The 24784-nt window shown below is 54.3% G+C and overlaps 8 protein-coding genes across 8 annotated transcripts; 5 read left to right on the top strand and 3 right to left on the bottom strand.

Annotated features, from left to right (window-relative positions):
* Positions 1-347: 347 nt before the first annotated feature.
* On the top strand, positions 348-1355 carry BO66DRAFT_337265 (uncharacterized protein; the record flags this gene model as incomplete). Its single annotated transcript, XM_025644324.1, has 1 exon — positions 348-1355. The coding sequence occupies one exon, from the start codon at positions 348-350 to the stop codon at positions 1353-1355; it is 1008 nt and encodes a 335-aa protein (XP_025497839.1).
* A 297-nt stretch (positions 1356-1652) lies between these two features.
* Positions 1653-3710, bottom strand: BO66DRAFT_386354 (putative sucrose transporter; the record flags this gene model as incomplete). The annotated part of the gene is made up of 4 exons (XM_025646177.1): positions 3414-3710; positions 3303-3342; positions 2910-3231; positions 1653-2857 (listed from the first exon to the last, which is right to left on the bottom strand). The coding sequence occupies exons 1-4, from the start codon at positions 3572-3574 to the stop codon at positions 1653-1655; spliced, it is 1728 nt and encodes a 575-aa protein (XP_025497838.1). The 5' UTR covers positions 3575-3710.
* Positions 3711-4316: 606 nt separating this feature from the next.
* BO66DRAFT_396499 (glycosyltransferase family 8 protein) lies at positions 4317-5952 on the top strand. Its single transcript, XM_025648485.1, has 3 exons — positions 4317-4509; positions 4614-5049; positions 5101-5952. Exons 1-3 carry the CDS (start codon positions 4461-4463, stop codon positions 5579-5581), a joined length of 966 nt encoding a protein of 321 aa, XP_025497837.1. The 5' UTR covers positions 4317-4460; the 3' UTR covers positions 5582-5952.
* An 879-nt stretch (positions 5953-6831) lies between these two features.
* On the top strand, positions 6832-7765 carry BO66DRAFT_444400 (uncharacterized protein; the record flags this gene model as incomplete). The annotated part of the gene is made up of 2 exons (XM_025651590.1): positions 6832-6902; positions 6994-7765. 2 exons carry the CDS (start codon positions 6832-6834, stop codon positions 7763-7765), a joined length of 843 nt encoding a protein of 280 aa, XP_025497836.1.
* Positions 7766-9005: 1240 nt separating this feature from the next.
* BO66DRAFT_255306 (translation initiation factor 2A) lies at positions 9006-11763 on the top strand. Its single transcript, XM_025642998.1, has 6 exons — positions 9006-9149; positions 9262-9331; positions 9408-9479; positions 9537-9945; positions 10006-10234; positions 10296-11763. The coding sequence occupies exons 1-6, from the start codon at positions 9125-9127 to the stop codon at positions 11516-11518; spliced, it is 2028 nt and encodes a 675-aa protein (XP_025497835.1). The 5' UTR covers positions 9006-9124; the 3' UTR covers positions 11519-11763.
* Positions 11764-12944: 1181 nt separating this feature from the next.
* BO66DRAFT_406715 (uncharacterized protein) lies at positions 12945-14978 on the bottom strand (the record flags this gene model as incomplete). Its single annotated transcript, XM_025649027.1, has 2 exons — positions 12945-14847; positions 14917-14978. The coding sequence occupies 2 exons, from the start codon at positions 14976-14978 to the stop codon at positions 12945-12947; spliced, it is 1965 nt and encodes a 654-aa protein (XP_025497834.1).
* A 363-nt stretch (positions 14979-15341) lies between these two features.
* BO66DRAFT_465655 (anaphase promoting complex subunit 1) lies at positions 15342-21970 on the top strand. Its single transcript, XM_025652504.1, has one exon. The coding sequence runs from the start codon at positions 15502-15504 to the stop codon at positions 21739-21741; it is 6240 nt and encodes a 2079-aa protein (XP_025497833.1). The 5' UTR covers positions 15342-15501; the 3' UTR covers positions 21742-21970.
* A 44-nt stretch (positions 21971-22014) lies between these two features.
* Positions 22015-23572, bottom strand: BO66DRAFT_396495 (RPAP1 family protein). The gene has a single exon (XM_025648484.1). The coding sequence runs from the start codon at positions 23559-23561 to the stop codon at positions 22089-22091; it is 1473 nt and encodes a 490-aa protein (XP_025497832.1). The 5' UTR covers positions 23562-23572; the 3' UTR covers positions 22015-22088.
* Positions 23573-24784: the final 1212 nt, after the last annotated feature.

Raw genomic sequence — 24784 nt, 5'->3', positions numbered from 1 at the left:
CTCGCGTCTCCGTGCCTGAACCTTCACCGTTTCCGGGGTCGAATAGCTTCCCCAGCTTCTCAACCTCCACGCATCCGCCCGAACTCGTCGACTCCGCTTCGTCCGATGATCAATCCGATACAGATCCGTTCCATCAACCTTCTTTCGCCAGTGACCAGGAAAATGATGACCATGACGACGACCAAGATACTGACGGGTCAACCGTCGATGCTGTAGACTCACACCCTTCGGTATCGGCAAGGTCACCGGCAGTGCAGCCAACCGCTGCGGTTTCGCAGACAATCCGGACCAAGAACTATCACACGCAACGTCGGCCTGTGGCATCATGGCAAGAGAATGCCTACCCAATGGGACGAACCGGCTCTTCTGTGTCCCTTGCCTCGACCGAATACACCCGTACTTCTGACGGCAGTACCCCCGATGTCTCTCAACCATCCCTGCGGTCAGCAGGCCGGGTAGAGCTGGGAACGCCTTCCTCAACCGATTCTCGTCCTCGTCCGCTTGCCAGCCGTGCCGTGAATCGAGACAGAATGCCCCCCCCTCCGCCGCCCAAGAGTCACCATGGACGGCTCATCAATCCTAGTCCGGGCGCAACATCTTCTCACTCCCAATCTACTCCCGGTCAACCCTCCAGCCGATTCTCCCTCCGTGGTACACCCTCAGAACCATCGTACTCACCCCGTCTAGCCCAACCGGCGACGGACTACTTCTCTGGCGTGGAAACGAGCCGTTCCACCCAGTCAGCCCCAGTCGACGTGCTTCGTCGGAGCCAGTCGCAATCCAAGCGGCCTCCGACCCCTCCATTGAGCCGCCGACATAGTCAGATGCGGCGCTCAAAAACCACTTCCGCTAAAGTGAACCCGGTACGACTCTCCATACCGCCAGAAGCAGACGCTACAGCTGCTGCTGCTTCTGTGGCCATCCCGCCCCCGAGTCCGAGCTCGTGGTCCTTGCACCCCACCCGAACACGAGATCCCCGCCTGGCCAGCACGCCATCCGAGGAGTCGGTGCCGTCCTCGTCCTCCTCAAACCGCCTTTCACTACAGATTGATTCCCCCACCCCGTGGACCCCCAGGGAGCCTGGGCGGGCGGCCTCGCCCAGTCCCTCAACCAAGCGCGCCTCGCTCCAGAACCCCCCGCCTCCGCCACCGCGGCGCTCGCGCGGATCCGGCAACCACAGTCCGGACAGTGTGCGCCGCAGCCTCCGGTCAAGTAAGCCACCGGTCGCCGCTGCGAAAGATGACTATATTCCGCATCCGTCGAACGCCAACGACATTTTGGCGGATCTCACCCGATTACAGAAGGAGGTGGATGACCTACGCGGTCACTACGAGAGTCGCAAGGCGAGTCATTGAAGACCGCTAACTTCCAGCTTACCGATCACATATACCATCCCATAGTTCTGTATCGTTAAAGTTGTGTAAACATGTGTGTTGAAGTGCAACGAGCGACGAAGCATAGCGGTTTCTTTTCTACTTTTGCCTTTTCTTTCCTCGTGTCTATCCTCGGCTTAGCTTAAGGGTTTGCATGTCACTATATGAAATACGATTCTAGTGGTTGGACTGATCCTGTACCATCCTATTGTTGGGAGTTTGTAATATGTCAGTCTCACGCTTGTCTTGTCTCCGCAAGCGAGCCAGCCAAAATAATCATTATAAATTTCCCTTGCTCTCCATGAGTCCAACGGTCAGTAAGCCGGCTAGAACAGCGGCACACCCTCCGAGTCTCATGACCCATCCGGTGGAGGCATCCCACGGCTCGGCGCGGGGTTTCTGTAACGCGCGGAAGATCAGGCTGCTGACGGCGCTGGAGATGATCTGCGGGAAGGAGATTGCGACGTTGTGGAGGCCGAGGGTAATGCCTGCTTGATTGGGAGCGGGTCTCTTTCTGGATGTAGCTGGTCGCTGGGCTGTCGCGGCCCTTGACTCTGGATCGGTCCTACGCGCTGCCGGATGGCGACTACCGTGTGCTTTGTCGTCGTGCTGGTGACGCGCGATCTCCGTGGCCAGGAGGGCCCAGGGGGCCCAGGAGGTGATGGCCCAGGAGATCCCGATGATGCCGGTCATGATGGATGCTTGGGCCGGGGTGGAGATGAGGAAGGTGCTGAACATGCAGAGGGCGAAGAGAAAGTGGGACAGAAGCCAGGCGCGGCGGAGGGTAAGGCCGCGGATGGTGGGGATGTGGAGGAACCGCGAATGTAGACGGCTCCAGCTCCTGCGGTGAGAGCTAGGAGGATAGGGTGGCTGCTGATGGTGGGGCGAGAGAGATGTCTGCCCCGAGGGGACGACCAGATGAGGCAGGATGATGCTCGCTGCGAAAGAGACGATGGCGTTGACGAGGAGCGCGAGCGTCGCGATGCGGGTTGCGTCTTCCCAGATCTTATTCACACCGTCTTCGGGGAGGTCGGGGTGTTGGTCGAGGATCGGGTTGACGTAAAGTTGGCCGATATAGGTGGTTGCGTAGAAGAGGAAGGAGAACCATGCGAACCACGCCGGGACCTGAATCAGGTAGATCCGTCGGATTCGGCTTGAGAGGCCGTGGACCGAGTCTATGATGGAGCGGAACAAGGACGGAAGGCCCGGCCTGGTCGATGTCAAGGGCTCGAAGCGCGGGTCCCTTTCCTGTATGTAGGCACAGCTAAGAGACAGGGTGACTGCCAGAAAGACGCTGGCTATGACCGAAAGGCCTTTGAATTGGGTATTCCCTAGGACTGGAAACGTTTTGGGGAGATCCATGCCGCCTAGAACATAGCCGAGGATGTTTCCAGCGCCGTTGTGACGACTTGCCCAGGCATTGGCGGACTCCTGTTGATGAGCAGGCGCGTTGTCTACAATGAAAGCTCGGGTTGCAGCCTGAACTGTGTGCTTGTCAGTTGAGGCGCCCGGAAACGGCGGTGGGGGTTGGCTTACTGGTGTTGATGGCAAAGTCTTGACAGTACATCAGCAGTGTTGCAACAACGAGAACTGTCGTTCGCACTCCATCTGATTGCGCATCGACGCCGAACAGACTGAGCGTACCACCAACAATTTCCCGTACCCAGGCCAGAGTCAGCAGACAGAAGACAAGGACTACTCCACCCAGGGCCATGAACGGTTTCCGTTTGCCCCAGGCAATGCGACAATTATCGCTTCGTGCGCCGATGTATGGCTGCACAATGGTACCGGTCAAAGGCCCTGCAATCCAGACAAAAGCGAGCATGGCCTTGCTCATTCCCAGAGAAAGAAGATAGGGCTTATATGTGAATTAGTCATGGGGGTATGTGCAACGAAGTAACCATTGTTGAAGGCTGAATTGCCCCTTACCGATCCACTGGAGTGTTGAACTGACCAGACAATCTGCAGACTGAATATGCGACAAACGAACCAATTAGCCCCTCTAGTCGATAGTAGACTCAACAGTTCACCCCGACTCACCCTGACATGCCCAAAGTCAGGACAAAGAGATACCAACTGCTTCGAGGTGCTTCCAACAGCTCAGGTCGGTCTTGAGCCGTTGGAAGACTCGAGGACTCCAAGCCTGCCTCAATCCGCCCATCCTGTATAAGAGGCTGCGCCTCGTGGTCAGGCTCCGTCATGGGCAATTTCTACAGGAAATCCACCCTGCGACACGGAAGGCCGTGTGAAAGCAGGAAGTAGAAGCGGAAAATTGGGTTAGGGGGGAGGGGGGCGGGGGGAAAATGAAGCAGATAATGGTCAAATCTGAGAGAGAGGCAGAGGAGGGAATGAAGGGGGAGAAGTTGTTAAGTGTAGAGGAGAACTATAGTTGGATAGTGACAAATAATAGTAAGTTACTGACAGCCGAGTGTACTGACAGTTACTTACTGTAGCTACCCTGACCGCCTCGGAAGGGTTGCTGTAGAAATTCTAATCTTGTGGATTTGTTGATCAATCATTGTGAAGTTCGGTTCATTGACCATACACTAACTTAACTATCTCACACTCTACTCTACTCTACTCTACTCTACTACATGTCGATCGGATGAAGCACAAAAAATGTGTCAATGTAGAAGAGGATGTTCTATTCTGGACGCCAGACAAGAAATGATGGATACTTGAGGGCCAGTCAACAATGGTTCACTAACACCAACCCGGTTAGAAAGGATTGACTGCATGACCCCAAAAGGTGATCGATCAATAATAATAATAATACATACAGTACAATAATAATATTAATCAAATCAGATTCCGATAAACGTTAGAACTTAGAAGAAGCAGACGCCGATTGCGCCTTTCATCGGTTGCCTTGTCCTTCCCTTATCACTTCTTCTTTCTCTTCTTCTTTCTCTTCTTCTTCTTCCTCTTCTTCTTCTTCTCTCCCTCTTCTTCCTTAAACCCTCTTCCACTCTTTACCCTTGATTCCTGCGGCTTCGTATTCTCTCGTTCTTCGAACCAGCACAGCACCTTCAATCGTTGCCAGTCGTTGCCAGTCCCACCCGTGAAACGCGGAGAAGAGAATCAGCCATGACCACCACCAACAGTGACCTTCCCCGCATAACCGATGCCACTAAAGGTGCTTTTCATTCCCACCCAAGCAACCCTCACTACCACTTGGTTTTTTCTAGTAGTAGACTTGGGAATGATAGCTAATCCCATTTCCCTTCCCCCCCCCTTCAGTGTGGACCACTCTCATTACGAATACGGCATATCTTCCAGGATTGCTCACCTTGGAGTATTCGCTACGCAAAGTGGGCTCCAAGTATCCCCTGGTCGTGCTCTACACAGACTCCTTTCCGGATGAGGGCCATGCCGCCCTCGATGCCCGCGGCATTCTGAAGCAACGGGTCCCCTATCTGCTGCCCTCAGTCCCCAAGGATTATGTCAACGACGTGCGCTTTTACGATTGCTGGAGCAAGCTTACGCCCTTCTCGCTCGTCGAGTATGAGCGGGTGGTCCAGCTCGACAGTGACATGCTGGTCCGCCAGAACATGGATGAGCTGATGGATCTTGAATTGGACCCCCCGGCTCTGGCAGGAACTGGACCACGAGTTTTCGCTGCCAGCCATGCCTGCGTTTGCAATCCGCTTCAAAAATCCCATTACCCGCAGGATTGGTATGCGACCATGCTGTGCCATTGAGATACGTGAAGAACTGACGAGGCAAGGATCCCACCCAACTGCGCTTTCACTTCCCAGCACTCGAACCCGGAAGCCGCCCAGATCGAGGGGGCACCGCCCACAGCCGGTCTGGGGATGCCCAACGGTGGCTTACAGGTGGTCAACCCGTCCCCAGCCATCTATGATAAGATCGTTGCTCAATTGGCTTCGTCGGTCACATCGAACTATGAATTTGCAGATCAATCTCTCCTCTCGGACGTGTTCCATGGCCGGTGGGTGGCCCTTCCATATGTGTATAATGCGTTGAAGACCTTACGATGGGAGGGGGTGCACGACGCCATCTGGAGGGATGATCGGGTCAAGAATGTACATTACATCCTCAGCCCTAAGCCTTGGGATGAGCCTGAGGAGATCCGGAAAAGCCTAGTGCCGCGCTCCAGTCGAGATGCTTCGCACGCCTGGTGGTGGGAACTGACGGAGGAGCGGCTGCAGGAGGAGCGGGAAAAGGAGGTGAATGACCAATTTTAGACTTCCTCTAATAAGATGGCTGTTGGAAAGTGGAAAGTGGAAAGTGGAATTGAAAGGACATGTCAGATCAGGCGAGCGATGCTCTATGAATAGCCCCTCCCCCTCGAGGCAGCAGTGGCTGAATCTATGGTGGTGGCAGCGATGGATTCAGAGCTACAGAATTTGGTTAAAGGAAGTGCTGTCTGATATTCCAGGAAGGAAACGCCACGATGATGGATGGCCACCTCTCCATTTATTATGATTTTTCCAATATGGGACTTGGGAGGTTGGATGGAGCTCTGACTTGAGATACCTAGTACGTACTGTACAGTACTCCTGTACAGTACTCCACCGTTCAATATTCGAAGCCTGAGGCATCAATACAAAGAACCCCCACCATCACCTCTGGTCGTACGGAGTATTCCGTACTCCGTAAGTTACTGTCATTAGCTTCACTGAGTGTATGACATCATGGGAACACCGAAATGGGGACGGAAAGAGTGGTTGCACTCCAGCTCTCCAGGAGCGCTGAGCCTGAGGCAAATCAGCGGCCATTTGGTACTAGGTAGACTAAACCGGCCAAAGAGAGCCAGTCCAGCCAGTACTTCCTCTCCAGCACGGGAAATCTTGTGGACCATAAACTTCTCCCCAATCCCCCACAAACATCCCAGACATCCCAGACATCCCAGACTAGCAGTGGATCAAGCAACTTGGAAGAACGGCGACTTGTGCTCACTTACCCAGATAATTAACATAAAAGGAGGCGACTTCATCCACTTCATCGTCGCATCCCCTTCCTCTCCGGTGGCCCACTCATCAGCCTCACTCTTGCGCCCTCCTCCGTTCACCACAACTACTTGCCGCCTAGAGACTACACCTTCCCATCCGTACTCTACGTCTGACTATACTATACTATTGTTCTATTCTTATCAATCTATCAACCTTGCTGGCATCTGAAAGCTCCCACAATTGTGAAACCTTCCAGGAGACCGAGGGAGAGGCAGATTACACCTTAAATAACTGGCCTGGAATGCGCCATCCTCCTCAATCCTCGCCTTTGTCGTCGTCTTCCTTCTTCTTGTTCTCACTCTCCTCCCTCTTCTTCAGGCCCCACATATCCTCTTATCTACTTTCAGGGTTCTTCTTCTGACCTCCGGCTTCCACTTCCCCGCTCCCATCCTACTGGATTGACTGCTACACTTCCTTGCAAGCCATTCTTCCTTTCAATACTGTCTCGGGGCCCAGCTTACAATCAACTCAAGATGAACAGAATGACGACCCCAACTTTGATCAACCTGCCCCCGCCGCCGTCGGATCCTGTGACTCCCTCTGAGATGGGACCGTAAGACCACCCACCACCTGACTGTTTCGTGCTCTCTGTCTCTTCCACCTCAATTTGTAGACTGACATGAAATCGCGACATTCTTGTGCAGAGGAACTCCGAACTCCGGCACCACTTCGCTTTCGGCCTTGTCGACCACCGCCATCAAGGACGGTCACCAAGGCCAGCCGCACCCCTACGGTCGTCATGCGCATCACTCTCCGTCCGCATCCACCACCTCTACCAGTACTCTTGAAGCGGAACGGGCCGATCGTATCTCGCGCCTGGCCGGTTTAGAACGAGTGGCCACGGCCCGCGCGGGTGGTACGTCGCAACCCAGCGGCCCTGTGCCCACGCCTCACCACCCCGGGTACTTTGAAAGCGGATCGGGAATCAAAGAGCGCAGCACGGTGGGCAGTGCCAGTGCCACGGGCAGTGTGGGCGCCCGTACGACGTGGGCTAGCGGCAGTGATGCCTTCGACGCGGACAAGATGAGTGAGTACCCGGAAGACGGCACATCGAGTGTGGGCAACTTCAGCGATGAGGGCGATGCCAGTCTGGTCGCTTTCGGAGAGGGTGCCAGTACTATCAGTGGGCCCATCTCGAACCCCATGCTGAATCGGACCTCGTCAGGAGGCCGACCAGGATCCTTCGGCAGTCCAGGGCTGGTGCGCGTCAATCCCGTGGCCTCGCAGCACTCGGGCGGCGACACGGCAATGCTGCTATCCACCGCGTCCCCAACTGGATCCGTTACTCCCGAGCCTACCCAGGATGCTCGGATGGTGGATGGAATGACCTATGACCCGAATGTGGTAGACACCACGGTGAGAACCCCTCGCCTGGCCACTCCAGCGGAAGGTGGCAACCCACATCCGGAGATCTAGTTGGTTGTTTTGCCAAACACATGCGACGGGTGCAGATTTAGTCTAGGGCTGTTTGGCGTTCAGGGATGGAGGTGTTCATTTTTGTGGGTGTATTTGTTTTCCGTAGGGAAGTCTTGCTACCAGCGATTTGGGGGGATTATTAAGGAGGAGAATGTATTTGTATAGGCTTTGTTTGGCGATGTTGGGCGACCAGTCCACCTCAGGAAGAAGAAAACGAAATAGGATTTGTAGAATAAGGCTGGCGACCATTTCCAAGTCTGACTGCCACGAAGAATGAATGAATTACCTTTTGAAATGTACTTTGAGATGGGGAAGGAAAAAAAAAGAATTAGTGAGAAAACAAATCACTAGATCCCTTCTCTACTCCGGAGTACGCAGTCAACGATCAGAAGAAACCAATTGATGATCGAGATAATCAAACCGGGTCTGGAACATTTTGGGGCTTTTGGGGAGCCAGCCTGGAGAGAAGGTGGGCAAAAAGTGGGCGGGCGGCGCCCAATGAAGAAGATAGTAAGTACTCAGTAAAGCCAGTCTCTCCTCGGCGGCTCCCGCCATTAGGTATTCTATACTTTACCTTACCCAGTAGTGGCTGTGGGTGCCACCACCCGGTGGGTTCCTCAGGCTCTGCAACAACTTACTCAAGTTTAGTCCCAGTTTCTTTCTCTTGTTTCTTCTCTCCTTCGCCTCTTTCTTCCATCACCAACTTTCTCTTCCTCTCCGCCGCCTCCCCTCCTCCCCTCCTCCCCTTCTCCCCCACCTCGTCCTCTTCTTCTCTCCTCCTTCTCCTCCTCCCCCCCCCCACTTCTACTCTCTACCTCCTCTTCTCTTTTCTTCGTCTTCGTTCTCAAACGGTTCCAATTCAGTCTTCCCTGTCCATCTTCACCAGCTGGCATTGACTTGTCAAGCACAAGGAACACTCTGGGACTTTTCACAGCACAAGATCTACCTCCCGTTCTATCTGCCAAGCTTCACCCGCCCAGTCTACACAGTCTTTGTGTGTGTGTGTGTGCGTGCGCGCGTGCCTGTTGTTCTTCACTGCCTCAGTTCGAACGTCCTCAAACGTCCTCGTCGCGGCTTTGTTCACTCTTCCACCTGCTTCTCCAGCTACTTCCACCAGTAGCAACCTATCCTCGGATTCGATCCTTCGCGATTCGATCGACATTTTCTCATCCCCATCCTCTGCCGCCATCGGCCCGTCCATTACACCGTTGAATTGCGGCCATTGTTTCGTCCACACCTTGGATTTCAGAGGATTTTGTCAGATTTCTTGAACTGTCAGTGCGACTTTCGGCGCGCGTCTTCCGCTAGCTTTGTGAATTTGCGATTCCGTGTATCATCCGATATAACACATCGTTGAAAATGGCAGCCCCTACACAGTTGGCTTGTAGGTCCTTCCCGCTCGAACCCCACCCCTCCTCATGCTCTTCACGTCGACGTCTCTGCAGGCTATCGAGGTGCACATCCAACATATCGAACAGAACACTAATCAGTTACAGACCGTACGGTCAAGGGCGTTGGCATCTTGGATGCGGCCCCAGTCTATGGACCTTTGTCTGGATTTGAGAAGTATGTCCCATCATCCCAGGAGCATGGCCACTGTCCTCTTCTAGGAAAGCTTACTGATCGTGATTCGTGGTTGCAGACCTGAGGGAAACCTCCGTTGTAGCGCTTACTCTCCTTGCGGTCGCTATTTCGCCTGGGCCTCTCCCGACAAGTATGTTAGCTCTTCCTGCATAACAGCCAACCAACAGCGTGATTGACTATATTTCAGGGTGACAATCATCGATCCGTCTGTCGGACACGTTGTCTCCACCATTGCCGCCGAGAACGTCTTCGAGCTGGGTTTCTCGCCGCTTGGAACCTATCTGATCACCTGGCAACGTCCCACCAAGGATGCCAATGGTGATGCTGTGAAGAATCTGAAGGTCTGGCAGGTCGTGTCCAGCGGAGATGAGAATGTAGTCGTGGGCAGCTTCGTCCAGAAGTCGCAGACGGGCTGGAACCTTCAGTACACCTCCGATGAGCGTCATTGCGCGCGCGTCGTCACCAATGAAGTCCAGTTCTACCAGAGCGAGAACCTCTCCCAGGTCTGGAACAAGCTGCGAGTTGAGGGGGTCGCTGATTTCGCCATCTCTCCCGGCAAGAACACTTCCATTGCTGTCTTCATTCCGGAGCGCAAGGTATGCATGCGGAGCTCATTTACCAGCCGCGTCGATTGTATACTGACGTTGGGTTTCTAGGGACAACCTGCCGCCGTCAAGGTGTTTTTGGTGCCTCAGTTTGGCGCTCCTGTCTCGCAGAAGACTTTCTTCAAGGGTGACAAGGTCCAGCTGAAGTGGAACGAGCAGGGCACAACCTTGATTGTGTTGGCCCAGACGGATGTCGATCGCTCGGGCAAGAGCTACTACGGCGAGACCACCCTCTACTTGCTCAGTGCAGGTGGTGGCTTCGACTCCCGTGTGGATCTGGGTATGTAATCAGTGCATGTGGTATGAATCCAGACAATGGTGTACTAACGTTTCTGCATTAGACAAGGAAGGCCCGATTCACGATGTGACCTGGTCTCCCAACTCGAAGGAGTTTGGTGTGGTCTATGGTTACATGCCGGCCAAAACCACCATTTTCAACTTTCGCGGTGTCCCCAAGCACAGCTTCCCGCTCGGCCCTCGTAACACCATTCAATTCTCTCCGCACGGTCGGTTCGTCCTTGTGGCCGGTTTCGGTAACCTTGCGGGTCAGATGGATATCTACGACATGGACAAGAACTACCACAAGATCGCCACGGTGGAGGCTTCCAACTCCAGTGTCTGCAATTGGTCTCCCGACGGTCAGTTCATTCTAACCGCCACGACCAGCCCCCGCCTGCGCGTGGACAACGGACTTCGTATCTGGCACGTGAGCGGCGCTCTGATGTACAACGAGGAAATGACTGAGCTTTATGATGTGTTCTGGCGTCCCCAGTCTCTGGAGCAGCACCCACTGGGTGACCCTTTCAACCCTCTGCCTACCCCTCATCCCTCCGCCGTGGCCTACCTGAGCACCAAGAAGGCTCCTGTCAAGCCCGCGGGTGCGTACCGTCCTCCCGGCGCTCGTGGCCAGCTCACTCCTCTCGCTTTCAAGCGTGAAGACCAGGGCGGTGCTGCCTATATCCGGGAAGGCGCGCCTACCGGTGGTGTCGTGAACGGATTCGGTCGCTCTCGCAGACGTGATGTGCCTGGTGCTGAACCTGCCGAGGAGTTTCTACCTCCGGGAGCCGCTCCTGGAGGAGGCGTGGCTCTGCCTCCGGGCGTTGAGCAGCCGGAGAAGCTGTCCAAGTCGGCCGCCCGCAACAAGAAGAAGCGTGAAGCCAAGAAGCAGAAGGATGAGCAGGGTGAGGTTGAGCCGGCTGCCGGCCAGTCCACCCGCAGCCCCGACCGCCGCGGCGACAAGGCTCATGAGCGCAACCGGTCCAAGGGCCAGAACAACGAACGCAAGAACAACCAGCAAACCAATGGGACTTCCACCAAAGTCAATGCCAATGCTCAAGCCAAAGCCATTGACAGTGTTGCGGCGGCGGAGGCTGCTTTGGATGCCAGCGGAGCACCCACTGCGCAGGACAAGAAGATTCGTGGGCTTCTGAAGAAGATCCGGGCGATCGACGAGCTGAAAATGCGCCTTGCCGGTGGGGAGAAGCTGGAGGATACGCAGATGAAGAAGATCCAGACCGAAGACGCGGTGCGCAAGGAATTGGAGTCTTTGGGCTACAATGGTTAAGGCTAGGTCGGTACTTTGTGCCTGCCCTTTGCTTGTACATATAGTTCCTTGTGGCTATTTACCCCCGCTCCACGTGGTGGGATCATCTTCGCCGATCTGATATGTTCATTTCTCGTTCTGCTTGCATGTTGGAATTCACTGAGGTGCTTAAGCATACTATACTATCTATCTACAGGGTCTATATGTATTGTATATATAGAAGTGGTTAGGAGAGAGAAAAATATATACTATCTATTAGACCATTGATGACTTGATCACAGTTTCTTATGCTCATCGATGAGGGGGTCTTAATGGCAAATGCATGTGCTGATTTGTGACTGCCGATGAATACTGCAACTATTCAAAGTACGGGAAGGAAGGGTGTTATGTGAGAGGTATGCATAACATAAAGCGAAAAAAAAACCATGTACAATATATCCGATGTAATTTTTGATTTACCTGTGTACTCAAGCGATATCGCTCAACATCTATCTACCTACAATGTGTGACCACTGACTCCAATACAGATAACAGGTAATATCTACAGTAAGTTGATGAATGTTCCCATCCGCCCACCTACCACCAAACTTCCCACCCCAACCCATCCAAATCCAGCCACGACCCTTTTCTCCTCCACAGTTGCCTATCGATGTAGAAAATGTCTTTCACAAGTGGCGAAGAAAAGCAGGAATGGACTCCCACTGGACCCTCCTCACCTTGATCCAATCCCATCCACCGGCCTACCTGTCCTTAACACTTCCTCAATGAGGAAAAGCCCAGCACAGATAACCTCATAGAAAGGAAGACGAAGATCGATAGCAACCACGGGGAGAAATGAGGGGAAGGGAGCGGAGACGGCCGCTCTTTCTGGATAAGGGGGTCATGGGGGAGGGAATGGTTCGTGATTCTTGCATGCGTTGGAGAGAAAGACTCCACTCATTCAAGAAGCCTGACCTGGTGGGTAGGGATGGGGGGGGGGTTTTTTCCCCCGCGCATCCACTTTTGATAAGTGGATGGAAATGAAGGATGGGTTGTTGATGTACCGCGTCAGATACAGAGCTTATCCTGTTTCTCCGAGGGAGATGAGGGATTTCAAGGTATTGATCTCGCCTTGCGCTCCACCTTGCAGTGCGGAAGTTTTTTGGCCTACGTTGTGTGCGTTAAATGGAGTAGGGGGGGAGGGGGGACAAGGGAATGGGAATGAAGGAAGGATACGGTAAAATGTCCCGAAAGATGTAAACGTGTAAGTATTGGGTATCTTGGTCATCCTATCTGTTTGACCGTCTTGACGGGATGAGAGGTGCTGTTTGGTGTAGGGGGCGGTCCTGGGAGCGTCGCGGACAGTCACACTCCAAATGCTCGTTAGGAGATATGCTGACTTGCTTCAGATCACAGTCGCATTGAACAGGACATTGCAGGGCCTTTCTTCGACGTTGCTTGGTGCAGTTCAGGTAAAGTTGCGGAGGCGCTTGATTGGGCTTCCCATGATACCGATCGACCGTTTGGCGCTCGCCATCCCACTCAGGAGTCGGTCCATCCCGTCTACGTCCAGTTCGCCCTTGTGCAGACGCTGCTGGTCGCTCTCAGTTGATGTGACCCCAGCGACGGTCATGGTGCCGGCTGGGACGTTCTCGGGCTCGATCACTTTGGGCGCAAGGATCAAGATTCGATGTTCAGCAGTGAGAATCAAGTCGAACGGCGGTTGTTCAGAGCCGCGTGTGCGGCTGGCGGCTACGGGGAGATGACCGACCCCTTTGAGGCGCTCACCCATGAAGGTGACGTCCTGGAGGGTGGACACCCGGCAGCGGTTGGAGGGATCAAACGTGCCGGTGGCCTTGATGGCATTGCGCCACAAAGACAACAAACTAGAGATAACGGCGGTCTGATTACCGTGTCGCAGTAGGATTGCCTCATCTGGCATGGGATCTCTCCAAGTATTCGTTTGAAACACGGAGATGCCTCCGCACAACGACGAGTTGGCGGTGCTGGCCGAGCCACCTTTCAACAACGTATCCTCTCGTACACGTTTGGTCGACGGTGTGAGGGGAGCGAACCTGGGTCGATGTTCGAAAGAAGGAACACTAGTCTCGGAGTGATGACCGCTCGGGAGTGGGCTCAAAAGCCGTCCGCTAACAGAAAAGGTTGTCAAAGAGCCGCCGGTCACGCCCTGCACACTGGATTGGCGCTCAAGCGGACCCTTGATGTTTCCCGGACCGGTCCCTTCAATGTCCCAAACCCCCCATTCCCCGTCCGACATCAGGACCATAATCGCTCGTCCTCCAAGTACCCATTCCGCACTGATTACAGTCTTGCGCCGCGTGAGGCCCGAGACGCTTTGTTCGAAGCCAGGGTAGAGGCTGATGTGCCACTTTCCTTCCGTCTGGGAGGTCTCAAAATCACTTTGCACGCCGGAAGACCTGCGCGAGGCCTTGGATCGCTTGGTAGCAAAACATGAGTACACTTTGACACAGCCGCTATGGAAAGCGACAAGCAATGTAGAGTGGCGCGGCGTGGGATAGCCAGACGGGTTGAATGAGATGTTCGTGGCCGGAGCCGGGAGGTATCGACGTTTAGTCTCGATCGCATCGTCGCAGAGCCGATGCCCGTCTGCAATCGGGATCCGGTGGATTAGAAGCAGCCCCGCCGACTCTGCGGAATGGGTGGCGACGAGAAGGTCCCACCGCCCAGGAGCATGCTGTTGGCCGCGGGACAGGTTCTGCTCCTTGTTCTCGGTCTCCTGATACGTGAACGTGACGCTGACCCCGCGGGGAAGTTCTTGATGGGATACTCCGCCGCTGATGGAAATGGTTTGGACCCCAATCTTGGTCTGGTGAGGGGGAGGGGGAGCCAAGGGTATGGTCACCACGCGCGTAGAGTAGTCTGCACATACGGCAGCAACGACCACGAGCTCTTTTAAGGTTGGCGGGAATGGGTCAAGTGATGAGCGAGCTGCTTCAGGTAGAATGCGAGGTACCGCCAGATGGAGAACCCTGCTCCCCAGGGGGATGTCGACCTGGCGCAGGATACTTTCATATGGATAAGCAGGATCCACTTCGGGCTCTTCTTCCTCGAACTGAGCTTTAGGTTCTTCTTTGGAGATAGACGATTGAATCTCTGCGACACTCTCGTCGTCGGAGTCAATGATCATAACAGCGTCGTCACTCGGGGGTGGAGCGGGCTTCTGGGGCTTATCTGCCGGGGCAACAGGAGTTTTCTCCGTGGCGAAAGGTTTCCCTCCTCGCCAAACCACCTTTAGACCCGTCTCGTAGCCGTAAACGACAATCGATGAGCCATTGGGGGCAACAAGGGGGTAGCCGGCTGCCGTATGAACACGATGGGGGAGTTGATAGCTAGAGAGGGAGGAGCAGCCACGGTCAATTCAGGCAGTCATTTTCTTCGCGACTCAAGCCAAAACTTACCTTAATTGTAAGCCACCGTCATCTCTGGGTCTGACCAGAGGCTTCGATGGGAACGATGGCATGGTCTCAAGGTGTTTGCGGGTTGGTGATAGAATGCGAAACTGAGAGGTGGGCAGAGCTTTGAAGCTTAGCTTTTGTTGGAAGAGCTGAATTGGCACGAATCTGCTGGATTTCTAGTCCAGAAGACTGACAACCACCATTCCCGAGAAGAAGTTTCCAATAGTGGCAAGGGGGAGGAGCGTAGAGTAGTGAGAGATGGAAAGAAATAGGGAGGAATGCAGAATTGCGGATTGTCTTGGAGATGGTTGGAGGGAGGAGGAGGAGGAGGAAAAGGCGGAGGAGGAGATCAACTTTCAGTCCCGCCGCCGCGTCCCCAGCGCGTCCGTCCCTCTTGTGTAGTCGGAGTCCGTCTACCTAATCTTATACCCACCCCTCCAAACGCTTTCTCGATTCTGGTGTGGGAATCTCTCTCTTCTCTTACTGACACATGCCCGGGACGACAATGGACATGACCCTGTTACTGGCTCCATTTGCCAGACCTTCACTTGCTAATACACCCATCGACAACCATTTGCGCCGCCGATAATGGCTGCCGTGCGGTCTCTCGGTCTCCACGAACCTGCGGCTGTCGCCTTCCTTGTCGCTGAAGGTCTTCTTCCCCCCGATCCATCCGAAGACCTCTACAAGTGGACCACCGGTGTTGATGAAGATTCCAACGGTCGGGTCGAAGATGAGATCGTATGGACCACGAGTTGCGCTGTTTGGTCGCGAGCCGGGGTGGTGAAGAGAATATTCCGCCTAGATCTTGAGAAGGAAGATATTCGGCATGCCTTGCTGGCTAATTTCTCCGTGGGAAAAATCAAGCGCTCCGAAGCAAGTCTCTCCAAGGCAACAAAGGCCGCCGATCATGCGCCCATGAATAACGTTCTTGCCTGCTCTCGAGACTCCAGCGAATCTCATGTTGACACAGGCCACCAACAGCCGAAACATTCCAACACCAAGCGGAAGATTGATCAGCGAGATGGCAGAGCTGCAAGGCCGGATGGACTCCAATCGGGCAACATTTCGCGCGCATTAGTGGTGGTACTCAAGTCCCAGGCCCATATCTTCTTCTTAACTGGTAACAGCCATGTCGTACCACTTCCGTTCGAAGTCGACTCGGTCTTTGCCACTCCTCGAGGCTTGCTGTTTCAGCGAAAAGTGCTTGAAGAAGAAGCTATGAGTCCTCTTCCAATGGCTCCTCCGAATTCCTTCGTATCAAACCTGCCCGACTTCCGAGCGTCACTGACGCTTGATATCCCCTCAGGCAGAAAAAGTCGCCCATCCTTGACAATTTCACCTGCCCAGAACCAAGGTCTACGGCCACGCAGTAACAAACAAGCGGAGCTGCCCCGCGTCTTCTCGCTCATGGACCCCCATTCGGAGATGGGCCTGGTAGTTACCAAACAATCGTCCCGATGGTTACATACAAGTGTTCACACCCGACCTTCGGGCTTGGATGTCCTCGACTCTGCCGACGAGATTGTCTATGTATCTCCTAGAGATGAGCTATCTGGGCTGAGTCGAACATTGGCCAATGGACCTCTGATTCTCGTGGTCACTTCCAACATGAATACAGGTCTCTATACTATCTGGACAGCACGCTATCGAGAAGATGAGTTCGCGCCAGCTTCCAAGAAGAAAAAGGACAAGAGACGAGACACAGGTGGGACTCGATCAAAAAGACGGAGCTCCCACTTCGGGATGACTACTGGGTCAACCACACCTGCTGCCCGCCCGTCAGGTGCGAGAGAAAGTTTTGGCCCCAGGGGTGATGCGTGGAACACATCCGGCCTGTCCCTGTCGCAGTACTCCACGGACGGCAGGCCAGATGAGGACGACCTAGCCTCGAAATTGGGCCAGGACTTCGGAGATATCGGGGTGCCACTCAAGACCTCCCGACGAGTGAGTTCTCTGTTGGCACGAGCGGACCTGGCATCCAGCCAGGATAGAATCACATTCTCAGATCTGGCGACAGGAAGTCAGTCGAGCTCCATGCCTCACGGGAACTTTCGGCAGTCCATTGGTGCTGGTAGCACTCGGGGGAGTTTCGGGTTCAATCCGAGGGGCTCCTTGCCACCCGGCAACGGTTCGGTTTACAGTACTACGAGCAGCTTCATTGATGCGCCGGTGGATAGGCTTCTGGAAGAACTAAACAATGAAAGTCTCTTCGAAGGATTTGAAAATATGGACCTGAAAGATACGGCTTCGGGGCTTCCAGAAGAAGTACTCCTGACCAAGGTTGAGAGCTTTTCTTCCAAGTTCTCAGGCTCCTTCCATACCCCGTTGAGGTTCAAGTCATCCTCACGACGGCCGAAGATCGTTACGCTCTCTCCGTCAGAGTTCGGAAACGCACAGGATGGCAACTCAGCAGCCTTGGCCCTCTGCCTAGTGGATCAAGAGGCAAAGTCTATGACTATTGTCAACCTTCGAGTTGATCGTGTTGCTATCCCAAAGAAAGATGGAGGCATGTTCACCAAGAAGTCTAAGAAGGGTGCCGCGTCGAATGAGCGCTCGCTACTTGTTCAAGCTTCAGGCGTGCAGCATTTCCCAGACGTATGGGATGCTTGCAAGGTGACTGATGGCGGTATATCGAGACTCATGACCGTAAGAACAGGCGATTATGGCCAAGGCATTTTGCATCTCCAAACTCCGTGGGGTACACCGCAGGCGGTCGAAGTGCCGCGTAACCTCATGTTGCACGAAGCATACGGAATCTACTTAAACGCTCCTGGGAGTCGTCGCAGAGAAAGCGGCGTCAGACGCCTAATGACTGATTCGTTAATTGCCATTGTTGGGCTCGATCATCCCGCTGTGCGAGGGAAGTTTGATGTCGTCGACTCGGCTAATCGCCGACATAAACTTCAAATCAAAATGGAGCCTAGCAATGAATTGGTGAAGAATGTCTTCAAGATGTGCCGGTTCGCATTGCCAGATTCTGAGAAGGCAGGTGATGGAATTCTGTCAACGTGGTGGGAGGTAATGAAATGGCTCCATGGGCGAGATGTCGACGATGACGATTTGGAGTGGACAGCTATGGTTCTGGTCCTGTTCTCAATGGCAATTCCTTTTATTGAAAGCAAACCGACAAGAAACCCAATCAGGCCCACGCGACGAAAGAAGGGGCTATTGCGGTCAAGCAGCGGAACATACATTGATTCGGAGAGTTGGGAGGCGATGCTCGACCAGGAGTCTGGCTCTACTGGTGTGGTGGCATCATGGATGAACACCAGCTCCTGGGGCTGGGTTGTAGAGCAAGACGCACAGGACAGCGAACTCAGCCAGGGCGCGCCATCCCCTTCAAGCCAGTCCACCTATCGTCGGAACACCTACCTCACTCGTTGCATCGCTCTGGCCAGGGAGTTTCTGCATAGTCCGCAGGGCGTTTCCGTCATGGGCTCAGAGGGGTCTTTACCTACAGCGCTGTCATTTAGCCAAAGCTTGCGAAGTACAGCACTATGTACGATTCTAGTGGCGTTGCACCTCCTTCGGGAAGAGCACAAGCTGTCCATTTGCGATAGCGAACAGTCGCATAAATCTCTGGGCCTCCTTGCTCCTGTCCTAGCCCAGATCGGTGGCTGGCTTGGATGGACGTCCTGGACTTGGGCAGAGGACACTTATCTCGGAACCGAAATGGCTAGCATGGATCGTTGGGAATTCGACGAGACGCGTATATCCAAGCTAGATGTTCCCGACGAACCGTTCGCCCCCCCCTCGATCTTCTTGCATCTCGAAAAGGCATGGAGTGGAACCACCGGGTCTTTCTTCACACTCTTGAACCTTGTCATCGGTTCTGATCGGTCCCCCAAAAAAGGTCGCCTGTGGCAAGAATGCTACGCACTCACCCCGCGAACATTGGCACTGGATGGTTTCTTATCAGAAGTACACACCTGCTCGACGCCAATGGACCGGGTGCAGCTTCTCTATCGTTGGGGGTTCACAAAGAACATAATCGAGACCTTCCCGGAAGGTGTCAGCACTCCCCTATATGAGACTATCCTACGATCACAGATATACGCCTCGACCTCCTGGGGCTCAGCGCTGCTTCAGCTCATCGATCGTGAAGACCTCAGTATCTCCCTAGGTGGGAACAATTCGGGACCGCCGCCTGCGCCCGCGCCGCTGCAGCCTGCAATGTCGCATGAAGCAGTACGCGACGTTCATCACATTGGTGTTTCGGCTCTGGACATCGATGCAACCAATTCTTTCGAGATATCTGCAGAGGCAGATCGGCTGTCCGTGACAAGGTTGATCTTCCGCGAAGATAAGCGTTTCATTGAAGCGACACGGTTGCTAAACCAGTCCAAGGCCCCAGTGGCTGAATGTGTACCCGAGCCAGAGTGGACTGATTCGGATTTGTTGGAGGCGCAGAAAGAAGTAGTGCAATTAGTGACCCTGCGTACGCTTTCTATCCCAACTGGGCGCGCTATGTTGGCCTTCAGCGGTCGCCTGCCCCTCTTGACCGAGAAACTTCCTATTCCTTCCTTTTCGCTGCAATGTGTTATGAAACCATCGAATGTAACGATTAGCGCAGACCGAGCCTCCTTCAGTGAGGAGAAGGTGTGTTGGGCCTTCTTCCACAACGGAGTGTCGACGGGCCTGGCTATCTCCAGAAATTCCAAGGGCATTGATACCTCTTGGATCCTCTTCAACAAGCCACAGGAGCTTACCAACCGACACGCCGGCTTCCTTCTGGCTCTGGGCCTCAATGGCCATCTCAAGTCGCTGGCTAAGTGGGTAGCTTTTAAGTATTTGACCCCCAAACATACGATGACATCGATTGGCTTGCTGCTTGGTCTTTCGGCCTCTTACCTGGGGACAATGGATACCCTTATTACCCGCCTTCTTTCCGTTCATGTTACACGAATGCTGCCACTGGGTGCAGCTGAGCTCAACCTATCGCCACTGACCCAAACGGCCGGGATCATGGGGATTGGTCTGCTGTATTGCGGCTCACAGCACCGACGTATGAGCGAAGTTATGTTGTCCGAAATTGAGAACGTCGAGCAGGAGGAAAGTAGCCCAGCTCACGATGATCTGCGAGACGAAGGATACCGTCTTGCAGCCGGGTTGGCACTGGGCTTCATCAACCTCGGCAAAGGAAAAGACCTTCGTGGTATGCGCGACATGCACATTGTGGAGCGACTGCTAGCTGTGGCTGTGGGCACCAAGAACGTGGACCTTGCGCACGTATTAGATCGAGCCACAGCTGGTGCGACAATTGCGTTAGCAATAATCTTCATGAAGACCAATGACGAAATTTTGGCGCAGAAGATCGACATCCCAGATACAACGGTGAGATTTGACTACGTCCGCCCAGATATTTTTCTTCTGCGCACCCTTGCACGTCACTTGATCATGTGGGATCGTATCCGGCCCACCGATGAGTGGTTTGTGCAAAGTCTGCCACCGGTCTATCGACGACGGTATCGCCTGAGGAGCGTGCGCCGACTAAAGAGCGATGACATGCCGTTCTTCAATATTGTTGCGGGGTTGTGTTTCACACTCGGTCTGCGCTATGCGGGCTCAGCTCAGCCGGCAGTCCGCGATCTTCTACTCGCCTATCTTGACCAATTCATCCGCATCTGCCGTCTGCCCGCGATCAACTACGACGCCAAGCTGACGCGCAATTCCGTGCGACACTGCCAGGATGTCGTGGCCCTATCAGCCGCCGCCGTCATGGCCGGCACTGGCGATCTGGCCCTCTTTCGCCGGCTGCGGTCTCTACATGGACGCGTGGATTCGGACACGCCGTACGGCAGCCATATGGCCTCACACATGGCACTAGGGCTGTTGTTCCTGGGTGGTGGCAATTACACTCTGGGTACATCGGACCTGGCCATTGCATCCCTGCTGTGCTCTCTCTACCCCATCTTCCCCACTACCGTACTCGACAACAAATGCCATCTACAGGCGTTCCGCCATCTGTGGGTGCTGGCTGCCGAACCACGCTGCCTGGTGCCGCGCGATCTCGATTCTCGCCGGCCGATCTCCCTCCCTATAACCTGGACCAATGTTCAAGGCATCTGTCGTACCGTCACGGCACCCTGCCTCCTTCCCGACCTGAGCGGACTGACCCGCGTGGAGATTCGCCACGCGGACTACTGGCCATTAGTCCTAGACTTTGCCGCTCAACCTGATCTACGTGACAAGCTTCGCCAAGGCGACCAATCGGTCTACCTTCGCCGCAAGGCTATGTACAACTCCACAGGCGCGTCGTCAGCCTTCGTGTCGACTCTCTCTGGTCTTAGCGACGCACAGGATGTCCTTCCGTCTTCAACAATCGCCACACAATCAGGCAAGGGCCTGTTGGTCCCGGCTCAAGTCACCCCTCTGAGCGGGCCACGAACCCCCAGTGCAACCGCCCACAACCTCTGGGAATGGATCTTTGCTTTGGATTCTCTGCAGGATCTGGGTGTCCGCGAGAAAGCTCTCGTCCTGCCCCAGTCTTCCTCGGCCGGCTGGCGCCGTCGTTCCGGAATCCCGGCGGCGGAGCTGACGGCCGTGCCCTGGCTTCGCCCCTCTGCTGTAGACATCCAACTTGTCTTGGAGCGGACGGTGCATGGTATCGTTCAGGCAGCCAGAGGCCGGGCCGCTGATGCGGACGAGGTTCGAGACCGGTTTTGGCAGTTACGGTTGTTATTCAGCTGGCTGGACTCGCGGGCTGATGACGGCCTGGACAAGGAGGGCAAGGGTGGTTCCTCTGACGGCTTGTGGCTGCGCAGGGATTATATCGAGGAGACTAGGTGGAAGATCTGGGGGGTACAGATCGGAGATTCGGAGTGAGGAGGTGTGTGCATCATATATGATATGGAGAGAATCAGTTGCTTTGTTCCCTGTTGCTACGGCAGTGCCGCAGGGTATATGATTGATGACCTGCTAAGATGTTTACATTCTGTGCTCGTTTATATTCTACTAATCCAAGGGAGGTTATACTACTGTAGTAAGGTGGATAAAAGAGGAAAGATTTTATCGCTGTACCGGACGTGACTCCATGCGAGTTGATTTATACAAGTATTTACGCAAAAAAAAAAGAAAAAAAAAACCTGTTGTAGACTCGTTGACTTCATACCGTTCCAAGCTGATTCGCCTCCAATCCCCTTGGTTCCCCGAGATGAAAGAAGTCCGGGGTGTCACTGAGAGCGAACAGCGCCTTCTTTGAGAATCCCACGATCCCCTCCGCCGCCCATCTGCCACAGCCAGACTCCTTCCACAGCCCACGCGGTCGCGCTGGCGTGGTGTCGCCGTCTCCCTGCATCTTTGGCGGATGTGGACGCGTCTTCTTCTTCTTCTCCCTCCTCCTTCTGCGGCCCTCGTTTCTGGGCACACTCAGTATTTCCTGAATCGTCCGCTTCCGCCAACATGCCCGCGACCACTCCCTCCTTCTCGACTGTGGCCCACAATCCCTCAACCAGCGGAGTTCCTCTCTCTCCGAATTGACCCTTCCCCAGTCGAAACAAGATGCGGCCCAGGACCTGCCACGCGATGCACCGCTGTGCGGCGAATGTCGAGCGACTCAAGATCGCCAGCTCGGGGATCGTGTACCCCGCTGCGTGGGGGTCTTTGCCGTGGTGATGCAATCCTAGACTTGTGGGAAGTGACAATGAGGTCGACGGCGGAAGGATGGTGCCCAGTAAGGAGAAGCGCAGATGAGCTGGATGGATGGCCTGGGCGGTGCTGGCGGGGTGGTAGGGGGAGCTCGAGTCGGGGTCTTCGTCGGAGGCGGAGGGAGGTTGCAGCCAGCTGAGACTGGAAGGGTCGTGGGCGATGTTGGGGAAGTAGTGCGTTTGGAGATCGGAGAGAAAATTCGGGGACGAGGGATCGAGATTCGGCATGGACGATGCGGAGGGGGCGGTGGGGAAGTGCACGGATCCGGAGAGGGGGAGAGAAGCGGCGGCGGCAGGATGGAGGTCGGAGGGGAGTTGAGCGGGTGGGAGATCGTCGATTGCGGAGTTGTTTTCTGCCGGTGGTGGCGAGGATGATGAGGGTGGTGGTTGTTGATGTTGGTTAGAGGCCTGTACATCCTGTTTCAATGCTGGTGGTGGTGGTGTGGTGGTGATAGTGGCTGGATTATGTGCATGATCTTCGGTTGGTTTTTCAGGCTGTTGCTCCTTGGATGATGGTTGCGGTGGTTGTTGCGTGGATGAAGGGGTAGAATCAGCGTCATCGATACGGGCTCGACGGAGGAATCGCTCAAGTAGAGATGGATCCAAAGACTCGAGAAGCTCTTCACGTTCGTGTTGGATTTGGGCCTGCGACATCGAGGCCAATTGTCGGTCGTTCTGTTCCGCGATGGCCTGCTTCTCGTCCTTCTCGGTGGGGATGTTCGAAGAGGCTGCGGACGATGCGGTGGCCGATGATGAGTCCTGAGCTCGGCGCTGTTTGAAGGCAGACGGCTTATTGCGCCGACGATGAGCGGGAAAGCCGGTGGTGGTGGGTTTGAGGGTCGGCGGCGCGGGGTTTGCGGCGGGGGCGCGTTCACGAATCTCACCGATCATCCCGGGAATGGCGAGGGTGGAGGCCCCCTCAGAGGAGGCGGGTGGGAGTTCTTCTTGTTCATCCTCAGAGTCGAGGTTGAGAATGAAACGGTCGCCACGGAAAACCATGATAGTAATCGGACACCTGGTGGAGGTTCCAAGTTGGGAGATGATGATGATGAAGAGTGAAGCCCGGTCGGAAATGCGTGGACGGGAAGGATTGAAGAACACGCCCAAAGAGGAATAGCCGATCTGACTCAGCATGAGGCTCAAAAGCTAAAAGTTGACGAGCTAGTCCTGTTGAAGGTTAGTGGATCACTTGGTTGGACTGCCTGATCGGGCTAGGTCTCAAGTGTCATGTGACTTAATCTGATATCGGATGATGAATGAATGAATGAATGAATGGATGAATGGATGGATGGATGAATTGGCACAAGTCCCGTAGCTAGAACGGTACGTACTTTGTATCCTGCACTCGGGACTATTGATTCTCTTCCAATGATCAACTAACCAACTGCCATAACAATAAATCCCTCTCTTTTAGACTATAATACACAATTCATCCCAGCCACTCTCCATAGATAGCTATCGTCTATTACAATTGAGGTCCATAAGTCAAGAAACAAGTAATTGATATCAGAGCACTGGTAAATTCGACAAGTCCAACGCGACGCCTGGTCAGCCAGCCCGCAGTTACCAGTTACTGACCAGACTGTTTGCTGTCGTGGTCGTCTTCGTAGTTCCTGCTCTTTCTCTCCTCTTTGCTTGGGCCTTGGGCTGAGAGCGAGCGAAAAAAAAAACACCCTCTTCCATTTCCCTTTCCCTTTCCCTTTCCCTCTCCCTTTCCTCTCCCACTTCCTCTTCCTTCTTCTCTTCTTTCTTGCCCTCCCGTCCGCCTGGTATACTTCAACTCTCTCCCCTCTTTCTCAATCCCCAACCTTTCCCACTTCCTCTTTTTCTTCCCTTTTCTTTCTTCCTTTTCCCTTTCTCCTTTCTATTTTGGTCTTCTTTTCCCATTGATCTTTACTGAGTTCCTTTTATGCGCCGTCTTTCCGCCAGGAGTGCCTGATTCCACTTCCTGCTCCTCCTTCTTTGCCGCCCTCCCCCTCTCTCTGTCTGCATCTCCAGCGCATCTCTATTATCGGGGACCATCTGATTTGCATCTCAACCTTGCTATTGCAGATTCCGGACCACTCCCGTGTGTCAACTGGACTCCATATACTGCGAGTTCCTTCCCCATATCGCGCAGTAACGCCTACCCAGCCTCATCGTACCTCTTTCAACCCGGCCACCCTCTCGATGCACCATCACCCCCAGCTTTAACTCTCCTCCTCCCCCCCCTCTCTCCCCCC

Source organism: Aspergillus aculeatinus, assembly GCF_003184765.1.
Source record: "Aspergillus aculeatinus CBS 121060 unplaced genomic scaffold BO66scaffold_91, whole genome shotgun sequence".
Taxonomy (NCBI): Eukaryota; Fungi; Ascomycota; class Eurotiomycetes; order Eurotiales; family Aspergillaceae; genus Aspergillus; species Aspergillus aculeatinus.
This window is presented reverse-complemented; position numbering and strand designations above follow the sequence as displayed.

What these genes read in the sequence shown, in the direction of transcription:
- BO66DRAFT_396499 (XM_025648485.1), top strand. Translation starts at nt 4,461, where the DNA reads ATGACCACCACCAACAGTGACCTTCCCCGCATAACCGATGCCACTAAA. An exon ending in CATAACCGATGCCACTAAAG is followed by an intron (nt 4,510 to 4,613) that starts GTGCTTTTCATT and finishes CCCCCCCTTCAG; the next exon opens with TGTGGACCACTCTCATTACG. An exon ending in TCCCATTACCCGCAGGATTG is followed by an intron (nt 5,050 to 5,100) that starts GTATGCGACCAT and finishes TGACGAGGCAAG; the next exon opens with GATCCCACCCAACTGCGCTT.
- BO66DRAFT_255306 (XM_025642998.1), top strand. Translation starts at nt 9,125, where the DNA reads ATGGCAGCCCCTACACAGTTGGCTT. An exon ending in GCCTGGGCCTCTCCCGACAA is followed by an intron (nt 9,480 to 9,536) that starts GTATGTTAGCTC and finishes ACTATATTTCAG; the next exon opens with GGTGACAATCATCGATCCGT. An exon ending in CGACTCCCGTGTGGATCTGG is followed by an intron (nt 10,235 to 10,295) that starts GTATGTAATCAG and finishes TTTCTGCATTAG; the next exon opens with ACAAGGAAGGCCCGATTCAC.
- BO66DRAFT_465655 (XM_025652504.1), top strand. Translation starts at nt 15,502, where the DNA reads ATGGCTGCCGTGCGGTCTCTCGGTCTCCACGAACCTGCGGCTGTCGCC.
- BO66DRAFT_396495 (XM_025648484.1), bottom strand. Translation starts at nt 23,561, where the DNA reads ATGGTTTTCCGTGGCGACCGTTTCATTCTCAACCTCGACTCTGAGGAT.